Here is a 24,654-nt window from a genome sequence, read left to right as displayed (position 1 = left end):
TTTAGTGGGCAGTAGGCAAAATGCATTCTCACTATGTAGCCAAGTCTGGCATCAAACATAACAATCTTCCTTCCCTAGCCTATCAAATGCTAGGATTACAGGAATATGGAGTACACCCAAGCAAATGTGTCTGATTGTAAAGCTATCATACCACTATTAATGACCAAAACTAAGTTTAACTTCAAAATTCATTAGGGATACAATTTGGATTAATAATAGTAATTCATTAAAAAATACTCACCCCAGATCTGTAAGTGGAGGTTTATCTCTCCCTCTTTTATAGCAAAGGTAAATCTGGGGTCCTACAAGACTTCCGTTATTGAGATCTGCTGACAATCCAGTTGGGGTAAAGTCAATACATGTGTAATCCCGTGGCACCTCCTCCCCAAGGGATTTGATGATAACAGAAACATCTGTGATAGGTTCTTTTGGTTTAGCCACTTTGTGACAGGCATCATTGAAGTGAATTTCCTCTTCAAGAGGCTTTGAAACATCAGTTAAGCCTGCTACAACAAAGTAGTCAGCAACACGAGGCCCCTTGTCTTCAATCATCTTCCATTACTAAACTTGCATCTAAATGAAAAATAAAAGGTCTTATTCTATAATTGGTCAAGTCAAAGTGCAAATCTATAAAGAATGCAAGTCCTAGTCACACTAGTATTAGACATTTTACCCATGTAAGTGAAAAGCATGCCTTTTTTGAAAATGAGACAATCTTTGGCATTTTTATTATAAAACTAATACAGGAATCTCCAATTCTGGTATCATAAAAACCTAGATCATTGAAGTAGATAACAACAACAATAACAAAAACCCAGCTCTTTAAATATAGATGAACCTTTAAAATATAATGCAAGTTCCCATAGCATCAAAAATACTGAGGAAACTGAAAGCCAGAATGCAATATATAAGCTAATGTTGGGTCAGAAAAACTGCCATCTCCTCAATAATCAAGGGGTTGTGCTTTAAAAGGCATTACAGGGAGAGAAACAAAGCTTCAGAACCAAATCAGACAAGGAACTAGAATAGAAGCAGCTATATAAAACCAAAAGCCCCAAATGACTAGATTCTTGATTAAAGAGTGAATTTTAAAACCTATCCATACTGGACTTGGGTGTAGCTCAGTGGTAGAACATGTGTGAGGCCCTAGGTTCAACCCCAAGCACTGAAACAAAACACTACCTATCCAGTAAGTATAATGAAGCTGACTTCAATTTATCACTGGCTTGAGCTGCAGTTAGACTCTGGACCTTGAACTTAAGTTACTTTTAAGGTTCCAGGAAGCTCCAACTAAGAAACATATAATAAAAGTATTCTGAGACTAGTGATATCTCTGCAGGAGGCTACTCCCTAAGGCCAGGTTTCCACAGACAAAGCCCACCTGAAGATGAGCTCCTATTCTAAACCACAAAAACATACAAGGAAAAATCTACCATGAATGAGTCTCGGCAGATACAACAAACAAAAACTCACATAAAAGTACTATACTCTTACAATGAACTAAAATGACAAATATATTCATATATCTATAAGCCTTTAAGAGTAAAAGCTCCTTCAACTGTCTACAATCTCTTAAACTTTAATTTCTTCTTTAGCTAATATGCTTCTAGCACTGTCATTACTTGTAAAGCACTGTTACAGGGAGGAAAGTTCTATTTAAAACAACAATCCACCATGAGTCTTATGTCAGTTTTGGTTATAATAAAGGCAAACAAGAAAAAAACTCCCAAAGACAAACAAATTAGGCGTGCATATACCATAAACCTCTTTGTCACAGTTACATATAACATATGGGGTACAAGGATTATTAGCACAGCATATATTTCATATATGTGGAAAGATTAATTTTAAACTTAGTCATTTGCTTAAATCCCAGAATTTCCAAAATGGACTTGAGCAATAAACCCTAATTTACCACCTAATAACTAGAGAAACTCTACAATTTGCTCTAAAAAATTCTAGTACAAAGTAAATAACCCTCCCTGAGGGAATTTGTGTCACACATCAGAGTACAACCTTCTATACTGGGCAGAGGAGATGGTTCAGGGGAAAGTATCTGCTGTGTAAGCATGATGACCTGTGTTTAGATCCCCAGCACCATGTAAAAGCTGTGGGTGCTTGGGGGGGCAATACAAACAGTAGATCTCTATGTATCCCTCAAACTTACTGCCAACCAGTCTATCCAGGTGAGCTCCAGGCTTAGTGAGAAACCCGTGTCAAGACATGAGTTGGGGATACGGGGGAAACATCAGAGATGAAGCACTAGTCTGCATGTTAATAGGCACTTGTGAATGTATACATGCTTAGAGACACACAAACATCAACTCACACATATAAGCCACACACACACACACACACACACACACACACACACCTATACTAAGAGGCAAACTTCTCTCCCTGTTGTTTTTTTATGGTTGGTGGTGACTGATCCTAGGGCCCTCTAAGAAATGTGCCAGGGAAATGGTCTACTATGAACTTTCAGCCTCAGAAAGTAAATTTCTTTACGTTAATTTTTGGAAACTGGGGAGAAAAACAAAGCACAGCCTGACTATATCTTTAAATTAAATCTATTTTCCTTGAAAATAGAAAAGAAGAAGAATGTGTGCTCTACTCATAAAAAAAAAAAAAACATAAGATAACTAAATTGGAAAGGCATTACAAGAAGGCTCTTACCCATTCATCAACTAATGGGAGATTGCTTTGTTTTTCTCCCTTTCAATCTCTGGCCAATCCAGATGCTTTTTATTTCTTATCTCACTCCATTAGGTCAAAGTAGCTAAGCATGTGCTACCAAGACTGCTTCTAAAGACAAGAAAAGGCGAGAGTGAACATTTGAGGAAACTTTATATACATATGTATCATTACATACATATATATCAGTTATATATTATATATACATACATAGCAACATATATATATGTATATGATTATGAACACTTAAGTTTTGCAAAGTAACTACCAGTGCCAGGTATAGTGAAGACACCTGTAACCCCAGCTTATAGGGGGCTGAGGATGGCGAGTTTAAGATCTTCTAGGCTATTAAAAAAATCAACTACTACTGAAATTTCTAGATATTATATGATAATCATACACTCAAACTTATATATGAAAATGATCAGTACCACAGTAGGCCAGTTGATTAAATATAAAAAATTTTCTGCTAGATTTGAACTCACAAGTCTCCTGTCTCATCTTCCCGAATGTAGGGATTTCAGACTACGCATTATACTCCCTCCAAGAGACATCTTAAAACATCTTTCAATAAATTATTCTGTATCACCTATTACTTACAACTATCATACAATGAGTATATCACAGATTCTTAAAGTTATGGGAAATTAAATTTCCCGTGATTAACACAGAAAAAAGCCAACTGGAACAAATCACAATGAAAAACAAAAACTACTCACACATTACTGGAGTTTCTGATGGAAAACAGCAGTTCCCAACATGTAAATTCTTCAGGCCTCGAGATTGAGAAATACTGTATTGAAAAGAATAAAGACTGAGGTTAAATTAATTCTATAATATATTTCCAATATAGCTGTGGATACTTAATATACTAATAATAATTTTTAGATAAATACCAGCCTATTCAAAAAGCACATTTTAGTCAAGAATAGATACAAACTTGAAAAGCAATTGATCCAAAAGAGTGAAAGAGAAAGCAGAATAACAAATGCAACAAAAGTACATGTGTGGGAAAGCAAGGAAAGTGAAATAATTTTAAACGCTTGCTCCTAGGAGACCTGTGTACAGAGTCTCATTCATAAGGCAAAAATACCTACTTAAGCCAATTCAAAACTAGACACAGAAAAGTTTCATGTATGTGTTTCAAATAAGACAAATGTTCAAAAGATTTTTCCTTTATTACAAATATTCACAACTATCTTAATATAATTAACATATCAATCCTTAACAACAGATACAATAGGGATAGGATAATAAAAAGAACCAACGTTGGGTTAGGAATGTTGCTCAATGGTAGACCACTGTCCCAGTTTACACAAGGTTCAATTTCTAGTCCTACAGAAAAACAAACAAATAAACAAACAAAAAAAACCAAACCTTTGGTACAAAACAACAAGTCATGCTGTTTTATGAAATTTAGCATGCAACTGTCATACTTTCTTTAGACTGAGTGAGTTAGTTGCTTGCAGTTGTGAGTGAAGAAAAGGTGGTCTCACTGATCAAGGTTTAGGGTACATTAACACTGACTACTGTGCCTGCTAAGGGTAGTCTCATAATGCTGGAAATACACATGAAAGAGAAGAGGTTTTGAGTCAGCTGGGGGTCTAGCACATCCCCCTTGACCACAGCATCATTTGCTGGTTCCTTTATACATATCCTCTTAAGTCTTCTTGGATTAAGAAAGACAAAGGCCACCAACCCTTTTAAAGGGAATGACTGTCCTCCTTTTTTGTACTAGGCCAGTGTGATTTCTCAGTGGCTTTCTACCCTGTTCCTTCCTCAAGGTGGGAGGAGACAACCAGCCAAGGAATAAGTCTTTATCATTTAACCTGAAAAACAAAAACAAAAACAAAAACAAAAACGTTTCATTGGGTCAAAGACTTTTCAGGAAAACAAACTAAAGTGCAAAATCATATGCTCAACAAGAAGTGAGAAAATCATATCTTTAACCAATCTGGACCATCGTCTACTGACAGAGAAATAGTAGCAGAAACAGATAAGAACAAGATTTATATGACTCTTGACAAGCAGAGGCAGGTGGATCTCTATTAATTCAAGGCCAGCTTGGTCTGCAGAGTGAATTCCAGGCCAACCAAGGCCAGCTAACTCTTTTCTCAAAAATAAAAAAAATAATAAAAATAAAAAAAAAAACTAAAACAAAAAACATGACTTAGTTGATCCTAGATAACAGTCTACCAGTGGGAAGTAGGAAAGAATAAGATAAATATTTCGATCAAAATTCTGATACAACATCTTAGAAGGAAAGGTGGAAACAATTAATGAAAAATAATATAAGTGTATAATCTTACTACCTTTTGATTTTTATTGTTGGATTTTTTTTATTTAAATAATAATTATTTTTTTATTTTTTTGGTGAAAAGATTTCTGCCTCCTCCCCGCCTCCCATTTCCCTTCCCCTCTCCCCACTTTTTCCCTCCCCCCCTCCTCTCCCCCTCCCCCCCACACCATTCCCTTTCCCTCTTGAGTCTGAAGAGCAGTCCGGATTCCCTGCCCTGTGGGAAGTCCAAGGTCCTCCCCCTCCATCCAGGTCCAGGAAGGTGAGCATCCAAACAGGCTAGGCTCCCACAAAGCCAGTTCATGCAGTAGGATCGAAACCTAGTGCCATTGTCCTTGGCTTCTCATCAGCCCTCATTGTCCGCCATGTTCAGAGAGTCCGGTTTTATCCCATGCTTATTCAGTCCCAGTACAGCTGGCCTTGGTGAGCAAGGAAGTCAGGACCGCAAGGGGTACACCCACCCACTGTAACAGTGGGGCTGATCTATTGGATTTTTTTTTTTAAAGACAGGTTTCTACTATATAGTTCAAGATAGCCCAAACTTACAATCCTTCTTCCTCAGCCTCCCAGTACCTGGCATTACAGGTGCCACATTTGCCACTGTTGTTATCTTTTGGACTGCTAAAAGTGATCAAGATAAATATATATGCAAAATTAGATAGGATAGTACTTAATTCGGGCTCACTGAACATCTTAAAGCAACAAATATGGAACGGTATATATATTAAAATATTTCTAAATATTATTGTTCTTGGGTAGCAAAGTTAACACAAATACTGACCTGGTGAAACATTTTTTTTTTTAAATCCAATACAATTTTAAGTTAAAATACTATATGTGTGAATTTTTGAAATATCTGATAGGCTATCAGCTTGCTTAGATATCATGAATGATGGGTGTGTCAAAACCAATTCAACACATTTTTATTAAAAAATAAATATTTATTCTGTGTGTGTCTGTGTGTGTGTTTGTGTACATGCCACTATGCACAAGTGGAGAGTTCTCTCCTTTATATGGGTTCCAGGGATCACACTCAGGTTTTTAGGCTAGGCAGCAAGTGCTATTACACTCTGAAGATACCTTACCAGACTCCCAAATTTGTTTTCTGTCGTTATAAATTCTTTAATATAGTACAAATACTAGTTTGACCATGACTTTATGTTCCTCTAAACAATATTTGTATTATAATTAAAAGAAAAACAGGTATCACCTGTGTAGTGGTGCTGCATGCCTTTAATCCCAGCACTCAGGAGGTAGAGGCAGACAGATCTCTGTGAGTTCCAGGCCAGCCTGGTCTACAAAGCAAGTTCCAGGACAGGTAGGGCTACACAGAGAAATCTGTCTCTAAAACAAAAACAAAACAAAACTCAAAACTCAGGTATCATTTCCTTCAATGTTGAAATACTAGATTAATTTATTGTCACATTCCCAGTATCATTTATTTCCATTGATAAAATAAACTTCTCAAAACTTTACTCTGATTCCATGAATTATATAAAAAAAAACAAAACAAACACCTGAGATATTATTAGAATTAACTGATTTTCTATATAATTCAGAAGTATTTGCAAAGTATTCTTCTGCTAATGGAGGTCACATATTACAGTTACTCCTTTACTTTCCATACATGCACAAGAAAATAAGAAAAAGGAAACTAGTTAGCTCTATTTCCTAGGACATAAACGGCTGTAAAGGAAGAGCCATGCTCCACAATATAAATACAGCCATGTGCTTTCTGCAGCTATGCATGTTAAACCTCTATTTTTTCAGCACAGACTTCTTTAAATTGCTATTCTTTTTAACTGAAATTTTTACTTAAACTTTTAAAGATTTATTTTATAATAAGTGTATGAGTCCTTGGCTGCATGCATGTCTATGCACCATATGCATGCAGTGAGTGAGGAGGCATTGAATCTGCTGGGACTGGGCTTATAGTCAGTTGTGGGCTCCCATGTGGGTGTTGGGAATGGAATCTAAGTCTTCCACAAGAACAGTCAGTGCTCTTAACCACGGAACTATCTCTATACTGTGCCATATCTCGAGGCCCTGAAATTTTCACTTTTGAGATAACTGGGTATGCATCTGGTTGAAAGAAAAGGACCTGAAATTCCTTTTACTGAATTTTTCCCATTAGCATATCTTATACAACCATAACACAATGTCAGAATTGGTACACTTACACTGATAATAATTAACTGTCTTATTACCTAGGTTTGACTCATACTCATTTGTATATGTGCATATTTAAGTCTATGCAGACTTAATGAATATGTATCATGTACCTATCACTAGTCAAGACACAATATCGAGGGATCCAGCGACCTAGTCCACAACAAGCCTGAGGCAGCAAACTCCACAGAAACAGGACTAAGCCAGTGACCTAGGCCAGAGCAAGCCTGAAGCAGCAAACTCCAGAAGAGCAGGACTGAGACCACGACCTAGGCCTGGGATGGTGAACTCCATGTGAACTCCATGGGAGCAGGAGCATCCAGACCAGGGACATTTGCAGAAGCACGACTGGGCTAGCGACACGGGATAGAGCAGGCCTGAGGCAGCAAGCTCCACAGGAGTGGGACTAAGCCGGCAACCTAGGCCAGAGGGGGCCAGAGACGGTGAACTCAACAGAAGCAGGTACAGGGAAGCAACCACTGAGCGAGTGGGCCAGAGCCAGAGATCGCTGCTGGTCCAGTGTGAATCTGGGATGTTATAGGGAGTAAACTTGATCCAGGATCCCTGTGGGTCCAAGTCAGAGTTTGGGACATCTGAAGAACTAGGCCTGAGCCAGGACCTCTGCAGGTCTGGGCACACCCGAGTCTGGGTTCTCTGAGAGAGTAAATCAAAGCCAGAGACCTTTGCAGAACCAAATCCAAGCCAGGGACCTCCACAGGAGCAGATCCAGAAGAGGGACATGTACAGAAACAGGTCTGAGCTGGCAACCTAGGCCACAGCAGACCTGAGATAGTGAACTCCATGGGAGCACTGAGCGACCTCCAAAAACACAGAGTGAACAACGAATAACGGAACCGTGGTACTGACTGCACCACAAAGAGCAACCATCTGAGCCTTGAATCCACTGGCACCTGGAAGATTAATCAGCAGAGTCACAGACAGCCCCAACTACACCAAGCAAAGGAAAAGATAAGTAGATACACAAGCAACACCATGAAGAGCAACATGACACCAGTAAAATCTAGTGACCCTACAACAGCAAGACATGAACAACCAAATATAGATGAAGCAGAAGAAAATTACCTAAAAGATAACTTCAGGAGGATGTTTGAGACTCTTAAAGTAGAAATGAGAAAATCCCTCAAAGAAATTGAGGAAAATACAAACAAAAAATTGAAAAACATCAACAAATTAAAGAAAAAGCAATCAGCCTCCTTGTGCTTACCACAGGCTGTGTTCTTACACTGGCTGTATAGAAAGAGGAGGCATAATAAAGCCACCCCATGTACACCTCAGCCCAGGCCACTGTGCCTGGTCTGTATTGTGAATGGGGAGACATGGAAAAAAAAAAGAAGAAAGAAAAAGCAATCAAACATATGAAAGAAACTATTCAAGACTTGAAAACCAAAATAGAGACAATAAAGAAAACACAAGTCGAGGGAATTACAGAAACAGAAATCATGAGAAAATAATCAGGAACCACAAATGCAAGCATAAACAGCAGAATATAAGAGATGGAAGAGAGATTCTCAAGCACTGAGGATACAACAGAGGAAATAGATTTATCAGTCAAAGAAAACATTAATCTAACAAAAGCTTAACACAAAATATCCAGAAAATATGGGACACCATTTAAAAAGACCAAACCTAAGAATAGGTATAGAAAAAAGAGAAGTTCAACTTAAAAGCACAGAAAATATATTTAACAAAATCATAGAAGAAAATTTTCCCAACTTAAAGATATGCCTATGAAGATACAAATAGAATGGATCAAAAACAAAAAAGTCCCCTTGCCACATTATACTCAAAACAACATACAGAATAAAGAAAGGATATTAAGAGCTGCAAAGGAAAAAGGCCAAGTGATATATAAAGGCAGACCTATCAGAATTACACCTGACTTCTCAATGGAGACAATGAAAGCCATCAGGAGCTGGTCAAGCATTATGCAGACATTAAGAGAGCACGGATGCCAGCCCAGTCTACTATACCCAGCAAAACTTTCAATCACCACAGAAGAACAAAACAAGATATTCCACGACAAAACCAGATTTAACCAAACCCTAGCCACAAACCCAACCCTACACAAAAAACTAGAAGGAAAACTCCAATCCAAGAAAGTTGGCTACATCAACAAAAACAGATAATTGATGATCTCACAGTAGCAAATCCCAAAGAAGGGGACAACACACAAATTAACATCACCAACAATGAAAACTAAATTAACAGAAGATAGCAATCACAGATTATTAATATGACTTAATGTAAATGTATTCAACTCACCTATAAAAAGACACGGGCTAACAGATTTGATACAAAAACAGAATTCATCCTTCTACTGCATACAAGAAACACGACTCAACCTCAAAGACAGACATTGCCTCAGAGAAAAGGGCTGGGAAAAATTTTTCCAATCAATAGGACCCTAAGAAACAAGTGTGTGTAGCTATCCTATTATCTAACAAAAAAGATTTCAAACTAAAATCAATCAAAAGAGACAAAGAAGGACATTTCATAAAAATGAAAGGACATTTCAGGAAAAATTCATCAAGAGGAAATCTTAATACTGAACATCTATGCCCCAAATACAAGGGCACCCTCATATGTAAAGGAAACACTTCTAAAGCTTAAATCATACATTAAACCCCACACTCTAATAGTGGGAGACTTCAACATTCCACTCTCACCACTGGACAGGTGAGTCAGACAAAAAAATTAACACAGAAATAAGGGAACGAACATATGTTATGAATCAAATGGACTAAAAAGACATCTACGGAATATTCCATCCAAACATAAAAGAATATACCTTCTTTTCAGCACCTCATAGAACCTTCTCAAAAATTGACCACATACTCAGTAACAAAACAAACTTCAACAGATACCAAAAAATTGGAACAACCTCATGTATCTTATCAGATCACCATGGCTTAAAACTAGAAGTCAACAGCAACACTACTTCTAGAAAGCCCACAAATACATGGAAATTAAACAATACTCATCTAAATAATCAATGGGTCAAGGAAGAAATAAATGGAGAGATTAAAGACTTCCTAAAATGCAATGAAAATGACCACACAACATACCCAAATTTATGGGACAAAATGAAAGCAGTGTTAAGAGGCAAGTTCATAACACTAAATGCCTACATAAAGAAGCTGGGAAAATCCCACACTAGTGAATTAACAGAATATGTGAAAACTTTAGAACAAAAAGAAGCAAACTCATCCAAGAGAACTAGATGGTAGGAAATAATCAAATCGAGAGCTGAAATCAACGAAATAGAAACAAAGAAAACAATACAAATAATCAATGAGACAAAGGGTTGGTTCTTCGAGAAAATCAACAAAATAGACAAACCTTTATCCAAGGCAGAGAGAGACTATGCAAATTAACAAAATCAGAAATGAAAAAGGGGACATAACAACACACACGGAGGAAATCCAGAGAATCATCATGTCATATTTCAAAAACCTGTACTCCACAAAATTGGAAAACCTAAAGGAAATGGACAACTTTCTGGATAAATATCACTTCCCAAAATTAAATCAAGACAAGATAAGGAAATTAAACAGCTAAAGAAATAGAAACAGTCATCAAAAGTCTCCCAACCAAAACAAAAAACAACAACAACAACAAAAAAAAAAAAACCCCACCAAAACAGAACCAGATGGTTTCAGCTCAGAATTCTACAAGATTTTCAAAGAAGAACTAATACCAATACTCTTCAAATTGTTCCACACAATAGAAACAGAAGGAACATTGCCAAATTCTTTTTATGAGGCTACAATTACCCTGATACCCAAACCAAAGAAAAACATTACTAAGAAAGAGAATTACAGACCAATCTCACTCATGAACATTGATGTAAAAATACAAAATAAAATACTGGCAAATCGAATCCAAGAACACATCAGAACCATCATCCACCATGATCAAATCGGCTTCATCCCAGAGATTCAGGGATGGTTCAACATACAAAAATCTGTCAACGTAATCCACCATATAAACAAACTGAAAAATAAAAACCACATGATTATCTCATTAGATGCTGAAAAAGTTTTCAACAAAATACAACATCCCTTCATGATAAAGGTCTTGGAGAGAGCAGGGATACAAGGAACATACCTAAACATAATTAAGGCAATATACAGCAAACCAACAGCCAACATCAAACTAAATGGAGAGAAACTCCCAGCAATCCCACTGAAATCAAGAACAAGACAAGGCTGTCCACTCTCTCCATATCTATTCAATATAGTCCTTGAGGTTCGAGCTAGAGCATTAAGACACCAAAAAGGGATTAAGAAGGAACAAAACAGAAAAAAAGAAGTCAAACTCTCACTATTTGCTGATGATATGATAGTTTATGACAAATGAGCCCAAAAATTCTACCAGGGAACTTCTACAACTCATAAACACCTTCAGTAATGTAGCAGGATACAAGATTAACTCAAAAAAAAAAATCAGTAGCCCTCCTTTATACAGATGATAATTGGGCTAAGAAATAAATCAGAGAAACATCACCCTTCACAAATAGCATAAAATATCTCAGAGTAACTCTAACCAAACAAGTTGAAGACTTCTATGACAAGAACTTTAAATCTTTGAAGAAAGAAATTGAAGAAGACACCAGAAAGTGGAAAGACCTCCCATGTTCTTGTGTAGGTAGAATTAATATGATAAAAATGTCAATCTAACCAAAAGCAATCTACAGATTCAATACAATGCCCATCAAAATCCCAGCAAAATTCTTCACAGACCTTAAAAGAATAGTACTCAACTTCATATGGAAAAGCAAAATACCCAGGATAGCTAAAACAATCCTGTACAATAAAAAAAACTTCTGGAGGTATCACAATCCCTAGCTTCAAACTCTACTACAGAGCTACAGTACTGAAAACAGGCTGGTACTGGCATAAAAACAGGCAGGAGGACCAACGGAACCAAATTGAAGACCTGGATATTAATCCACACACTTTCGAACATCTAATTTTTGACAAAGAAGCAAAAAATATCAAATGGAAAAAAAGCATATTTAACAAATGGTGCTGGCATAACTGGATATCAACATGTAGAAGAATGAAAATAGATCCTTATCTATCACCATGCACAAAACTCAAGTCCAAATGGATCAAAGACTTCAACATAAAGCCAGCCACACCAAACCTCATAGAAGAGAAAGTGGGAAGTACACTTGAATGCATTGGTACAGGAGACCACTTCCTAAATATAACCCCAGTATCACAGACATTGAGAGAAACAATTAATAAATTGGACCTCCTGAAACTGAAAAGCTTCAACGACACAGTCAACAAGACAAATCGGCAGTCTACAGAATGGGAAAAGATCCTTACCAACCCCACATCAGACAGAGGTCTGATCTCCAAAATATACAAAGAACTCAAGAAATTGGTCATCAAAAGAACAAATAATCCAATAAAAAAATGTATGGACCTAAACAGAGAACTCTCAACAGAGGAATCTAAAATGGCTGAAAGATACTTAAGGAAATGTTTAACATCCCTAGTCATCAGAGAAATGCAAATGAAAACAATTCTAAGATTCCATCTTACACCTGTAAAAATGGCCAAGTTCAAAAACACTGATGACAACTTATGCTGGAGAGGTTGTAGGATAAAGAGAACACTCCTCCATTGCTGGTGGGAGTGCAAGCTGGTAGAGCCCTTTGGATATTAGTATTTCAATTTTTCAGAAAATTAGGAAACAACCTTCCTCAAGACCCAGCAATACCACTTTTGAGTATAAATCCAAAGGATGCTCAATCGTGCCACAAGGACATGTGCTCAACTATGTTCATAACAGCTTTGTTAGTCATAGCTGGAACCTGGAAACTACCTAAATGCCCCTTGACTGAAGAGTGAATAAGGAAAATGTGGTACATTTATACAATGGAGTAATACACAGCAGAAAAAAATAACGACATTTTGAAATTTGCGGGCAAATGGATGGAACTAGAAAACATCATTTTGAGTGAGGTAACCCAGACCCGGAAAGACAATTATCACATGTCTCACTCATAAGTGGTTTTTAAACATAAAGCAAAGAAAACCAGCCTACAAATCACAATCCCAAACCTAGACAACAATGAGGACCCTAAGAGAGACATACATGGATCTAATCTACATGGGAAGTAGAAAAAGATAAGATCTCTTGAGTCAATTGGGAGCATGGGGACCATGGGAGAGTTGAAGAGGAGAGGAGAGGTGGAGAGGGGAGCAGAGAAAAATGTAGAGCTCAATAAAAATCAATAAAAAAGGAAAAAATATACAATGCCCTTCCTGCACAAGAAGCACACATGTCATAGCACCTTCTCCTAACTACATACACTTTCCTTTAGACACCACCTCCATCCCTACCTTCTTTAGTATGGTTACACACACATACACAACCCATCAAAGTAAAAGATATTTCCTAAAGCAACAGTTCCTCACAAAGGTGTGCAGAAACAAACCAAAATATAAGGAATTTTTTATGGCACAGAAAGATCAGTGGGTCACACTCAGTCAGGCTAGGGCCCATTCCTTTTGATCATGATTCTACAAACATATATAAAGGCATGTACATGTACACAGACCATCACTGACAGTGATCATCTAGCCACTCACAATGAAGACCAGCCTCCTCAGTTTTAAGATAAATATTCCCATTACAGAGAAACTACAGACTGGAAACAAACAGGCAACAAAAATGCTACAGAACAGCTACAGTGGGAACTCAGGTTTGAAAGAACTAGAAAAGTTATCTTTCTTCAGGAGCAATTTTGCCCCTCATCTAGTAATTAAGCCAGAGAAGAAATAGCTTGTATTGTCTTGGGAATATGGATCTGTTCTTGACAGAACAAGATCAGACTGGAAATACTGAGTTTTAATGTACAGTCACTTGTCTCCAGATAGACTACAGGCAATTCAAAAACTGCTATGATTTCTGTGTCTTCTATTATAGTAGTTAGAAACACATGGCAGGTGTGAACACTTAGTAATGAGTGAGGTCAAAACAGTAGAAACAAGAAAGTGAAAACATCACAGAATGATGAGATTTTAGAGCAAGGAGAGTCCATGGAGACTTTGTTTTAATTACTCCTTTTATAATTGAAGAATTTTTTAATTACAGTACAGTAGCTTGCCTATAACCAAATAAGTCAATCTATGGCTTTTACTCTGGAGTTCCACTATACTATACTTCATATTCAAGGATGCAAGATAAAAGAGTCCTTGAGGGAACTACTGCTTGTTAGTGAACCTGGGCTTCCCTAAGCAGAATGTTAGAATATAAAGACTCAAGTTCAACTTCACAAAAGAAAAAAAAAAGAAAAGGAATGAATAATAAAAATTATACCAGAGAGTAAACAGGGGAAAAGGAATAAGTTGGATTAAAAAATATGAGAAGAATTAAAAAAAAAAAAAAAAAAAAAGGAGGGCCAGTGAGACAGCTCAGCAAGCCTACTACTGTTAATGACTTGAGTCCCATGGCCAGGACCCACATGGTAGAAGGAAAGCAAATTGTCCACATAAATAAAATAAAAATATAATACATTTTTTTTTAAGGAATTAAGAAGAGGAGGGCAAACTAAAGGGCTGGAATACACAGAGCACTGGGTTAGATGCCTAGCACAATCCCCCCAAAATAGTTAATTAATTAATCTTTAAAAAAAAAAAGAGGAAGTAGAGATGAAAAGTGACTACAGTGATATGAGGAAAAGGCATCTGTGGAATTTTTAATGTTACACATATTCTCTTAAGATTACTGAAATTTACCATTGCCAACCGTAAAATCTAGATTACCTGCAAAAAAAGAAAAAAAAAATCAGCCACCAATCTTTCGCTAAAAGTCATTTGCAACCAGCACTGTCTGAAATCCAAGTGTCCTGGCTCACCAGCATGAAAAGGAAGTTTGATTTTAAATTTCCTTTCTTGCACAGTCTTTTTTTACTTAATTTCCCCCTTGCACACTACCCCTAACTCTCTTCCTTTTTACTTCCTCTTTGGACTAGCATCTGCATTTGCTAAAAGGGAGCTAACGTGAACTGCCAGCAACAGTGGAGCAATCTGTTTCTCTTAGATATCACAGTATCTGGCCACTCCTCTCTTTACAGATGTAAACAAACCACACAAAAGTCCAATTCTGCCTTAAAATATAAGTTTAAAATTCTCTCATTTGATCAATGTTGAACATTCTAATTTCTTACCCATCTGTCACCATCCATTTAAAAAGGCTTTAAGACTTAAAAAAAAAAAACAACAAAAAAAAAACCGTTTCCATTTTTCCCCACACATTGTAAAAAACACAAAATGAACTCTGAGAATCCTTGAAAACAACTTTGAGAATTTCCTTACCCTTCTATCTAATAACGATTAGTGTAATTTAAAATTTTTATATGGCATATTAGATGATGAAAAACTAAAAATAAACACTTCAAACAGAAACCCAATCACTAAGAGTCAGGCATCTTATATATGCATGTGATAGCAGTGCCCGGGGAGCAGAGAAGCAGAGGGCCATTCTTGGCTCAATGGGGGTCTGAGACCAGCTGGAGCCACAAGAATCCCTTTCTTACACGCACAAAAAGAACAAAAACAACTGGTCACACACGCATTTAATCCCAGCACTCAGGAGGCAAACTCTGTGAGTTTGAGGCCAGCCTGGTCTACAGTGCAAGTCCTGGGGTAGCCAGGGCTGTTACACAGATAAACCCTGTCTCGAAAAAAAAAATCCTGAATTCATCTCTAGGATCCCCATGGTAAAAGAAAAAATTCCCACAAGCTTCTCTGACCTCTACAGATGCACTGTGGCATATGCACAGATACACATGCACAAATAAATACTGTTAAAAAGAAATAAAAAGGGACTAGATAGATGGCTCCACGACTTAGAGCACGGCTGCTATTTCAGAGAACCCAGGTTTGATTCTAATTTTGTTGCCATTCATTTAAAAAGTCTGCAACTCTAGTTCCAGGGATACAATGCCTTCTTCTGGCCTCTGTGGGCACTAAGCATGCATAAAGTAAACAGATACATATATAAGCAAAATACACACACTGTTAAAAAAAAAACAGAAAACATACAAATACTAAAATCCTTGGAAGAACCATGAATCTTGCAAATAATTAGACTTTGGGGTTCTAAATTAAACTGAACAAATGAAAATAAAATAAGCCCAGCACTAGTGATGATATAGGCAAATGAGCACACTTGACAAGTGTGAACAGCACTGTGAATTAGAATGATCTCTCATATATTCTGAAATTACCTAAAACTGATTTGATGGATGGGGATGTTGGTATTGATTTTATGGGTTTTGTTTGTTTGTTTGTTTATTTTTGGTTTGGTTTGGTTTGGTTTTCAAACACATGTTTTCATTGTGTAGTTTTGGCTGTCCTGGAACTCTCTCTGTAGACCAGGCTGGCCTCAAATTTAGAGATCTGTTGGTCTCTGCCTGCTTAGAACTAAAGGAATGTGCCACCACCGCCTGGCCTATTTTGCTGTTGTTGTTGTTTGTGATGAGTCTCTCACTCTGTAGTCCAAACTGGCCTTGAACTTCAGGCAATCCTCCTGCTTCAGCTTTCCTAGTGCTAGGAACTATGTACAGGTGTGATTTTACTCTTCAAACTAAGTCAATTCTGTTAAACATTGTTTTAATTTTTATTTATTATTTTTATTTTTGTTTATCTGTTAAACAAAACATTCTTGAGATGATTTCATAGAGCCTGACAGTAGGATAGTAGTTACTGGAGAAAGTAGGAGAAAGACAATGAGGAAAAATTACTCAACAGATACTACTAAGTTATAGTCAGACAAAAGAAGAAAAGCTTTCCTGTGCTATCACACAGCCAGGGACTACATATAATGATGACGTGTGTGTGTGTGTGTGTGTGTGTGTGTTAAATTAGAAAGGCTGGCTGTAATTGCATATAACTTTGTTCCCAACGCTCAGGAGGCAGAGGCAGGCACATTTCTGTGAGGCCAACCTGGTCTTCATGGTGAGTTTCAAGCCAGCCAAGGCTATAGAGTGAGACTCAGTCTCAAGAAAACAAAGAAAGGAAGGGAGGAAGAAAGGCAGGCAGGGAAGCAGACAGACAGACAGACAGAGAAAGAAATTTTAAAGAAGTTGTAGTAGGCATTTTTCTAATTTATAAAGAAAAAATTGTCACAAAACTAAAATTTTTAAAACAAACTATTGATCTAAAGATTATTTATATCCAATTTCCTTTAAAAGATGAACAGAAATTCCTTTATGTTCAGAATTTAAATTTAAAGGAAAGGACCTTTAAAATCTTTTGGTTTGATACTACCATTTGTTTAATGAGAAAATTAAATTCCAGGAAGGCTAATTTAACATGTGCATAGTGGTACAAACCATCAGGAGCAGAGCAGGGCCTGAAATTCCCTTCCCCAGATCTCTGGACACTGCAGCCTACTCAGATCAGCTTAGTGAGCCTGAGGGGCTCACTTAACCTTGCTCCCCAATTTAGTCCATGCACAGGAATGTTTTTGTTTTATTGTTCTGATTTATTATGTGTATGAGTGTCTTGATGTATGTATGCACCATGTACAATCCAGGTGCTAAAGAAAGAAGTGTCAGAAGAGGACATCTGATTTCTTAAAACAGAGTGAGGATGCTTGTAAGCCACCATGTAGATGCTGAGGACCAAACAGTCCTCTGCAAAAGCAACTACTCTTAGCCCTGAGCCATTCCTCCAGTCCCATTTTCATTCTTTTTAACTAAAGTGTAACAAACAAAAAAAACCTACAACTGCAAGAATCCTCACTAACCATTATAAATACCTCCAGTGTCAAGAACACAATACTGCCAGGAACAGAAAGCCCCTTCAATTTTTCTGGAAAACCACCATTTTGAATTCTAATGCCAGATTTCTCTCTCTGTGAACATTGTAAGAATGAAACATGGAAGGACTCACACAGTCTACACTGGGGAGGGGGAGCTTGCTTTTTCACCTTATATCCTTTCTGAGAATTTGCCACAGTTGTTCTGTGTAGCAGTAAGTTGTTTTACATTTCTGGGCATTTTTCATCTTAATGACAATTTTTTAACAATTCTGAACAACTTTACTTACCTATTCTTTTTTTTTTTTTTTTTTTTTTTTGGTTTTTCGAGACAGGGTTTCTCTGTGGTTTTGGAGTCTGTCCTGGAACTAGCTCTTGTAGACCAGGCTGGTCTCGAACTCACAGAGATCCGCCTGCCTCTGCCTCCCAAGTTCTGGGAGTGTGCCACCACCGCCCGGCTTACCTATTCTTTTGTTAATGGACATCTGGTTTATTTCCAGTGTTAGGCTACTGTGATTAAAGTTGGATAGAAAATGCTGTGTATGTCTTGACACATAAATGCAAACATAATAAACAAACAAGATTACTAGCACATGGGAATATGCATGTTCAACTTTGATAAATATCAGTTTTCCAAAGTGGTTATAGTAAAACCTAACATTTGACAGGTAGGCAGAATAGAAATGGATAAAAACTTGATTTATTTTTCTAATAGAGCAGTTGTGTGTACTAGAATCATCTGAGAAGAGTTCAAATCCCAGTTCAACTAGCACTGGACTGCCAGACAAACCAAAGCTCCACTCAGACACTACACATGGGGGAAAGTAATGGACCTTAAATAATTAGATACCAAGAAATGTGCTTGAAAAATCACAGTGGGGTTGACTTTGCTTTATCTTTTGTTTATTTTATAGCTTTTGCATTGATTTGGGTTTGAGCAACATTAGTGACCACACTTGAATGCATGATGGTAAAGTAAGAAAAGGCAAATTGTTTCAAATTCTATGGTGAAGAATAAGCCACAATCTCTAACTTAGATGACAATGATGATATTTTTGAATCTGCTCTATAAACTTCATGCTGAAACACACACACACACACACACACACACACACACACACACACCATCCCTTAAGCTGGCCTCTTACTTCCCTTCTCTCTTCAGTTACTTCTCAGAATAGGAATCTGGGCTTTTTTTTGGGGGGGGGGGTCATCTTGTTGTTTGGTTATTTGTGATAGGGAGAAGTAGGACTCATAAATGAATGCATAAAGGAAGTGAAAGTGTTCATCAAGTAGGCAGAGTGATGAAGCACAAAGCCTTTTTCTGTGTAGACTTTTACATAATAACTCTACAGAGGAAAAATGATATTAAATAATATCGTATGGGACCAGGATGGTAGTGTACACCTACCTGTAAACCCAGCATTCAAGAAGATAAGGTAGGGAGATTTAAAACAAAACAAAAACTGTGTATAGAGTCAGGCGTGGTAGAGCACACCTTTAATCCCAGCACTCAAGAGGCAGAGACAAGCAGATCTCTGTGAGTTTGAGACCACCCTGATCTACAAGAGCTAGTTCCAGGACAGCCAGGGCTGTTACACAAAGAAACTCTGTCTCGAAAAACCAATACCAAACAAACAAACAACAACAACAAAACCTGGTGTATGATCTTTTCTCTAAAATTATAAATTTCCAGTATTTAAGCTCATTTTAGAACTACCTCTAGGTATATGTCATTTTCAGCAGGTATATATCATTACATTAGGTATATATCACTTTTGCCATTACTCTTCCCCACCTTCCTCAACATTTACTTTGATATGAACTATGCTCTCTACACATTTTATGAGTTCTCTCATTTTCAGTCTCTTTCCCACTCTATAAAGGTCTAGGTGTGAACAGGAAACATAATTATGAAGGGAAACTAACAACCCAATCAACCAACTACTAGAAAATTCTGATGAAAGAATCTACAAGGAAGCTATCAATGACATCTTATTCTCAAAGGTCTCATAAAGAACAGATAATCTGAGTATTCTAAATCCTATAACTGTCTTTTCAGAAGGGCCATAATTACTGACAAGTGATGGACAGGCTTGAAAACAGGGTTGAATTTCAGTTTCAGTAAGTTAAATAGTATAATGTTTCACTTGAGTTTCACTTGAACAGAGTTCCCTTTACATAACTACAGATACCTTTGCAAGTTCAAATTCAGCTCCTCCCACCAGAACACTCACATCAAATGTTCAGCTCCAGTGACATGAGTCCTGCCCTGTACTTTCCCTAGGAAAGACTGCCATTTTCTAGTCTTAGGTGTCAAGAATATACTAAACATACTGGATATGATTATCACAAAAATACTGCAAGAAGTTCTTTGACCATCTACTCTTCCTCAGCAGAACATGAATTCTCTGGAGTAGGCAATAATACAACCTTACTCTGAAAACACTTGTTTTAGCACAGTCCTTGGCATTACACAGGCAGTACATAAATGGCTGCTTAAAAAGAGATGTCATACTGGTGATATAGCTCAGTGGTAGAGTACTTGCCTAGAATGTCCTTGATTCAATCCTTAGCACTGGAGTAAAAAAAAAAAAAAAAACACCACCACTAAGGGGTAGTCTATTCTGGAGGCTAGCATGGGTTACACAACAAGTCTAAGGCCAGCCTGAGCTACATAGTAAGTCTACAACAAGAAGTTAATATATTAATGATGGTTTATATTAACATACAGGCATTCATAGAATGAGTTAAACACAAATTCTATACATAGAAGCTAAAAGGGTATCTCTAACACCACTTGCTTTCACCTAAAAATGGGAGAAATGTTTATGGCTTTTGTAATAATCACCAATGAATAGGAAGTATAAAAATTTAAGTTTTCTGGTATTATCTAAAGACACAGAGTTTTCTTTTAATTTCATTTAAAAATTAATTTTATTTTTCATCATCTAGTATCCTTTTATAATCTTTCAGAATGTCTATTTGTTATACACACTTATCTTTGGGAAGCTGTAAATCCTATCCTATTCCACAAAACTAAGGCTGAGAGTCATGTTCAGTGAAACCTTGGTTTCATTTGCCATAGCTGACTAGACCAGGCAGAAAATACTTGCCTCATACTAGATTTTCTCTTAAGGATGTAGGATGAGATCACAGAATCATGAGACAATATATGAATTTAGAAGTCAGAAGACATGGGCTGGAGAGTAACTCAGAGGTTAAGAGCATTGCCTGCTCTTCCAAAGGTCCTGAGTTCAATTCCCAGCAACCACATGGTGGCTCACAACCATCTGTAATGAGGTCTGGTGCCCTCTTCTGGCCTGCAGTCATACACACAGACAGAATATTGTATACATAATAAATAAATAAATAAATAATTTTTAAAAAAAAAAAAAGTCAGAAGACAGCCTGACAAAGACACACAGGCCTTTAATCCTAGCACTGGGAGGCAGAGGCAAGCGGATGAGGCCAGACTGGTTCAAGGTTAGCCAAGTTGCATTGGGAGACCTTGTCTCGAAACAACAAAAGTCAGAAGCCATGTCTACCACACACAGCGGTGAAAAACAACATGCAGAGAGACAAAGATGAAGTGACGAGTAGAGCATGGGAATCTCTCTAGTCCAGAGTGCTGCGACAGACGCTGCTGATTGCTGGGGAGTGTCCAGCTCCAGGTTCATGCTCTTTTGTTCTTCTATCACTAGATGCCATGCAATTTCAATTTTCCTTGTCATTAATTCCTGTTTTGAATGAATTAGTCTAAATTTGGTTTCTACTGCCTACAAACAAAAGAAAGCTGACAAACAACAACCCTCAAACCCCCCAAAAAGATCATGGGCATTCTAAATTATTCTTGTAATCTCTGCATTCATGAGGAGGGAGAGACAGGAAGATTATCCCAAGTTTAAAGCAGACTCACCTATAAACGGATTATTCAGGACAGTTGGAGCTACATAGTAAGACCCTGCCTCTTTAAAAAAAAAAAAAGTCGAGAAATATTAAAATAAAAGTTAATCAGAAACGAGTCTTATTTTTAAAAATATCTATGAACCTAGAAACTTCTATCACTCCTTAGCCTATAAGAATGAAAAGTATTTATCAATGAGAACAGGTTCAAACAACAGCCCATGGTTCCAACTTCAGTAAAATTACTGCCAACACAGCAACATGAATATATACTATTACAAAACTGGGGAGGGAGCTCAGTGATAATACACTTGCCTAGCAAGCACAGGTACTCAGGTTCAATCCCCAAAACTACATTTTAAAAAATACATATTTAAATAAAATATTATTACAAAGTTGTGACATCCAGGAAAAATTGCAGATGGAAGGATAGGGTATATCTTATAGCTTATTTGAATGAGGGGGCGGTGGGAGGGTTAATTCTTCAGACAGTGTCTCATTTTATGGGTCAGGCTGGCCTAGAACTCTTCATGTTCCTCCCTCAGCCTCTACTACACTGAGATGTTATAAGTATTTGCCACCATACCAACTTAAATTATTTTTTACAGAAAAAGATGGTATCATTTAACTATAATATTGACTAAAAAGGAGGTGAGGGTCAATTTTTCTACTGGTAAGAGTCAGCTCTATTTAACAAACCAAAATATAATTTCAGTTTTCCCTCTTTACCTACATCCATTTTCTTAAAAACATGATACTTAAGAGTCTTCAACTGAAATACTCAATGCTAAGATAATGGCATTTTAAAGAAAGCAGTTCTAGACACCACAATCATTATATGCTATAAGCTTCTAACACAAGACTGATACATTAAAATTTCCACAGTAATTTGATAATAGTTTGTTAGAATTTTCCTTTAGCAACTTTAGACCTTTTAGGGAAAAAAATCTAGTTTCTATAACAAAAATTTTCAAATGGATTCTGAAGAGGAATGAATACTAGTAATTTTGTACTGTTCCTATAATCAAAATAAGACAAACTTTCATCTAATCAAACACAGTGAAAAAACACCTATAAATTTAATAGCAAGCTCAGATATAAAAATAAAACAAACAAGACTTCCATCAATTTGTCAAGATTATACAGATGGTTTTAGTATTCAGAACAAAATAAGGAATGTTAAATCTAAGGAAAAAAGGATTCTGAAATAATAAAAAATGACTATAAGTAAACAAGTCTTAACCATTTGCAACAATGGAAGAAGACAGGATATTGATCATTTCTAATGTCTTATATTACTTCTGGAAAATGGTTACTGATATTACATCTGCTTTAAATTATCCAATATTCTGATAACTTATTCTAAAACAAACAGTGAAGGTATACTGGACATGTTTGGCTCAGAAGTATAATGTTTTACTCTCATTCTACCCATCTGTTCAGCCCCCTCACACCTTAATCCATATTTGGAAAAGTTGGTTAAATGCCAAACAGACTAAGTGAAGCTTAAAAGGAAATGGTATTCCTAGAGTTCTAGCAGAACTAAGGAAAGCATGCTGAATTTTAAATAAGGAACCAATTATGTAGTATAATTAAGAAATGCTAATTATCATCAATGTCAATTTCACATATGTGGCAAGATGCCAAAGATGGAGTTGCTAGAAAAAGGGGACTTAGACTCAACTTTTCAGGACATTCTGAAAAATTAGAAATGTTATCTTTCACTGTAAGATTAGACTTCCTTGGTGTATTCCATCACTCACTGACTCAAAGCCTAATGCTGGAAACAGACACATAAATTAAAATACTCTAAAGTCAACAATAGCTTGAATAGGTTATTCACTAGGTACCAGACATTGTTTTAAACACTTTATTTGCATCACCAAATTTAAGTGTCACAACTTTATAAAAGCATCCTTTTCCCAATTTTACATGGGAGGAAACTTAGGTACAAAGAAACAGAAGCAAAGTCTGGTTCCAATCCCATACCCACTGATCTTTAGCCAAGTACTTGGTACTCCCTCTCATACTACAATAACTGACCCAACAAATTTTTTAATTGCATTTATTTGTTTATCTTCTGTGTTACATGTGTCACAGCACACATGGTAGGTCAGTGGACAACCTTCTAGAGTTAGTTCTCTCCAAAATACAGGTCCTGGGGAGTCGATTTGGGTTGTAGAGCTTGGCAGCAAGCACCCTTTACCAACTGAGTCATCTTTCTGGCCCCTCCACAAATTCTCATTGACTGACTTCTCTGGACTTGAAATATAACAAAGTAATTACGGGTTATTCCAGGAGGGACCCAATAATCCATATATGAGAAGACTTTATGGAGGAAGTAATAAAGCCCTAACTGATTCTTAAAGGATATAAAGGACTTAGCCCAACAAAACAAAAAGAAAGGGAGCAATGACAGCATTGCAGGCAGAAGGGCCACGGCAGCAATGCAACACTCCAGAAATAACGTATATATTCAAGGAAACTTCAAGACACAGTGCTATAAGGCTGGAGTAGAAATGGGAAGTAGAAATTATAAGAGTTAAGATTACAGAGTCAGACAAAGGCCAAATTGTGGAGAATTTTAATGACATGGTAAGGAGTGCTGGCTTCATCCAGTTGACAAGTGAGGAATTTTCAACTGGTGTCTAAGACATATCATTCTGGCAATTCTAAAGAAGTTAATTTCAGGAAGACAAAACTGAAACAAGACCAGTGAGAATAAAACAGTTCCTGGGCCGGGCGGTGGTGGCGCACGCCTTTAATCCCAGCACTTGGGAGGC

At 37.0% G+C, this 24,654-nt stretch overlaps 1 protein-coding gene and 1 non-coding gene across 7 annotated transcripts in view; one reads left to right on the top strand and one right to left on the bottom strand.

Annotated features, from left to right (window-relative positions):
- Positions 1-24,654, bottom strand: part of Dennd4a (DENN domain containing 4A) — a 108,681-nt gene that overhangs the window by 76,212 nt on the left and 7,815 nt on the right. For 2 of the 6 annotated variants that reach the window (XM_057766252.1, XM_057766257.1), the window contains exons 2-5: positions 4,394-4,523; positions 3,414-3,487; positions 2,677-2,805; positions 242-573 (exon numbers count right to left, since the gene is read on the bottom strand). In XM_057766252.1, the coding sequence (XP_057622235.1) occupies positions 242-552 (311 nt within the window). In that variant the 5' untranslated portion in view covers positions 553-573; positions 2,677-2,805; positions 3,414-3,487; positions 4,394-4,523. The remainder of the gene's footprint in view (positions 1-241; positions 574-2,676; positions 2,806-3,413; positions 3,488-4,393; positions 4,524-24,654) is intronic. The other 4 variants (XM_057766254.1, XM_057766255.1, XM_057766253.1 and 1 more) reach the window with 4 other exon arrangements.
- On the top strand, positions 8,368-8,500 carry LOC130874021 (small nucleolar RNA SNORA51). Its single transcript, XR_009057070.1, has one exon. It is a non-coding gene; the product is annotated as a small nucleolar RNA SNORA51 (small nucleolar RNA).

This window comes from Chionomys nivalis, chromosome 4 (genome assembly GCF_950005125.1).
Source record: "Chionomys nivalis chromosome 4, mChiNiv1.1, whole genome shotgun sequence".
NCBI classification, from domain to species: domain Eukaryota; kingdom Metazoa; phylum Chordata; class Mammalia; order Rodentia; family Cricetidae; genus Chionomys; species Chionomys nivalis.
Note: the sequence above shows the minus strand (reverse complement) of the source record. Positions and strands in the feature narration are given on the sequence as shown.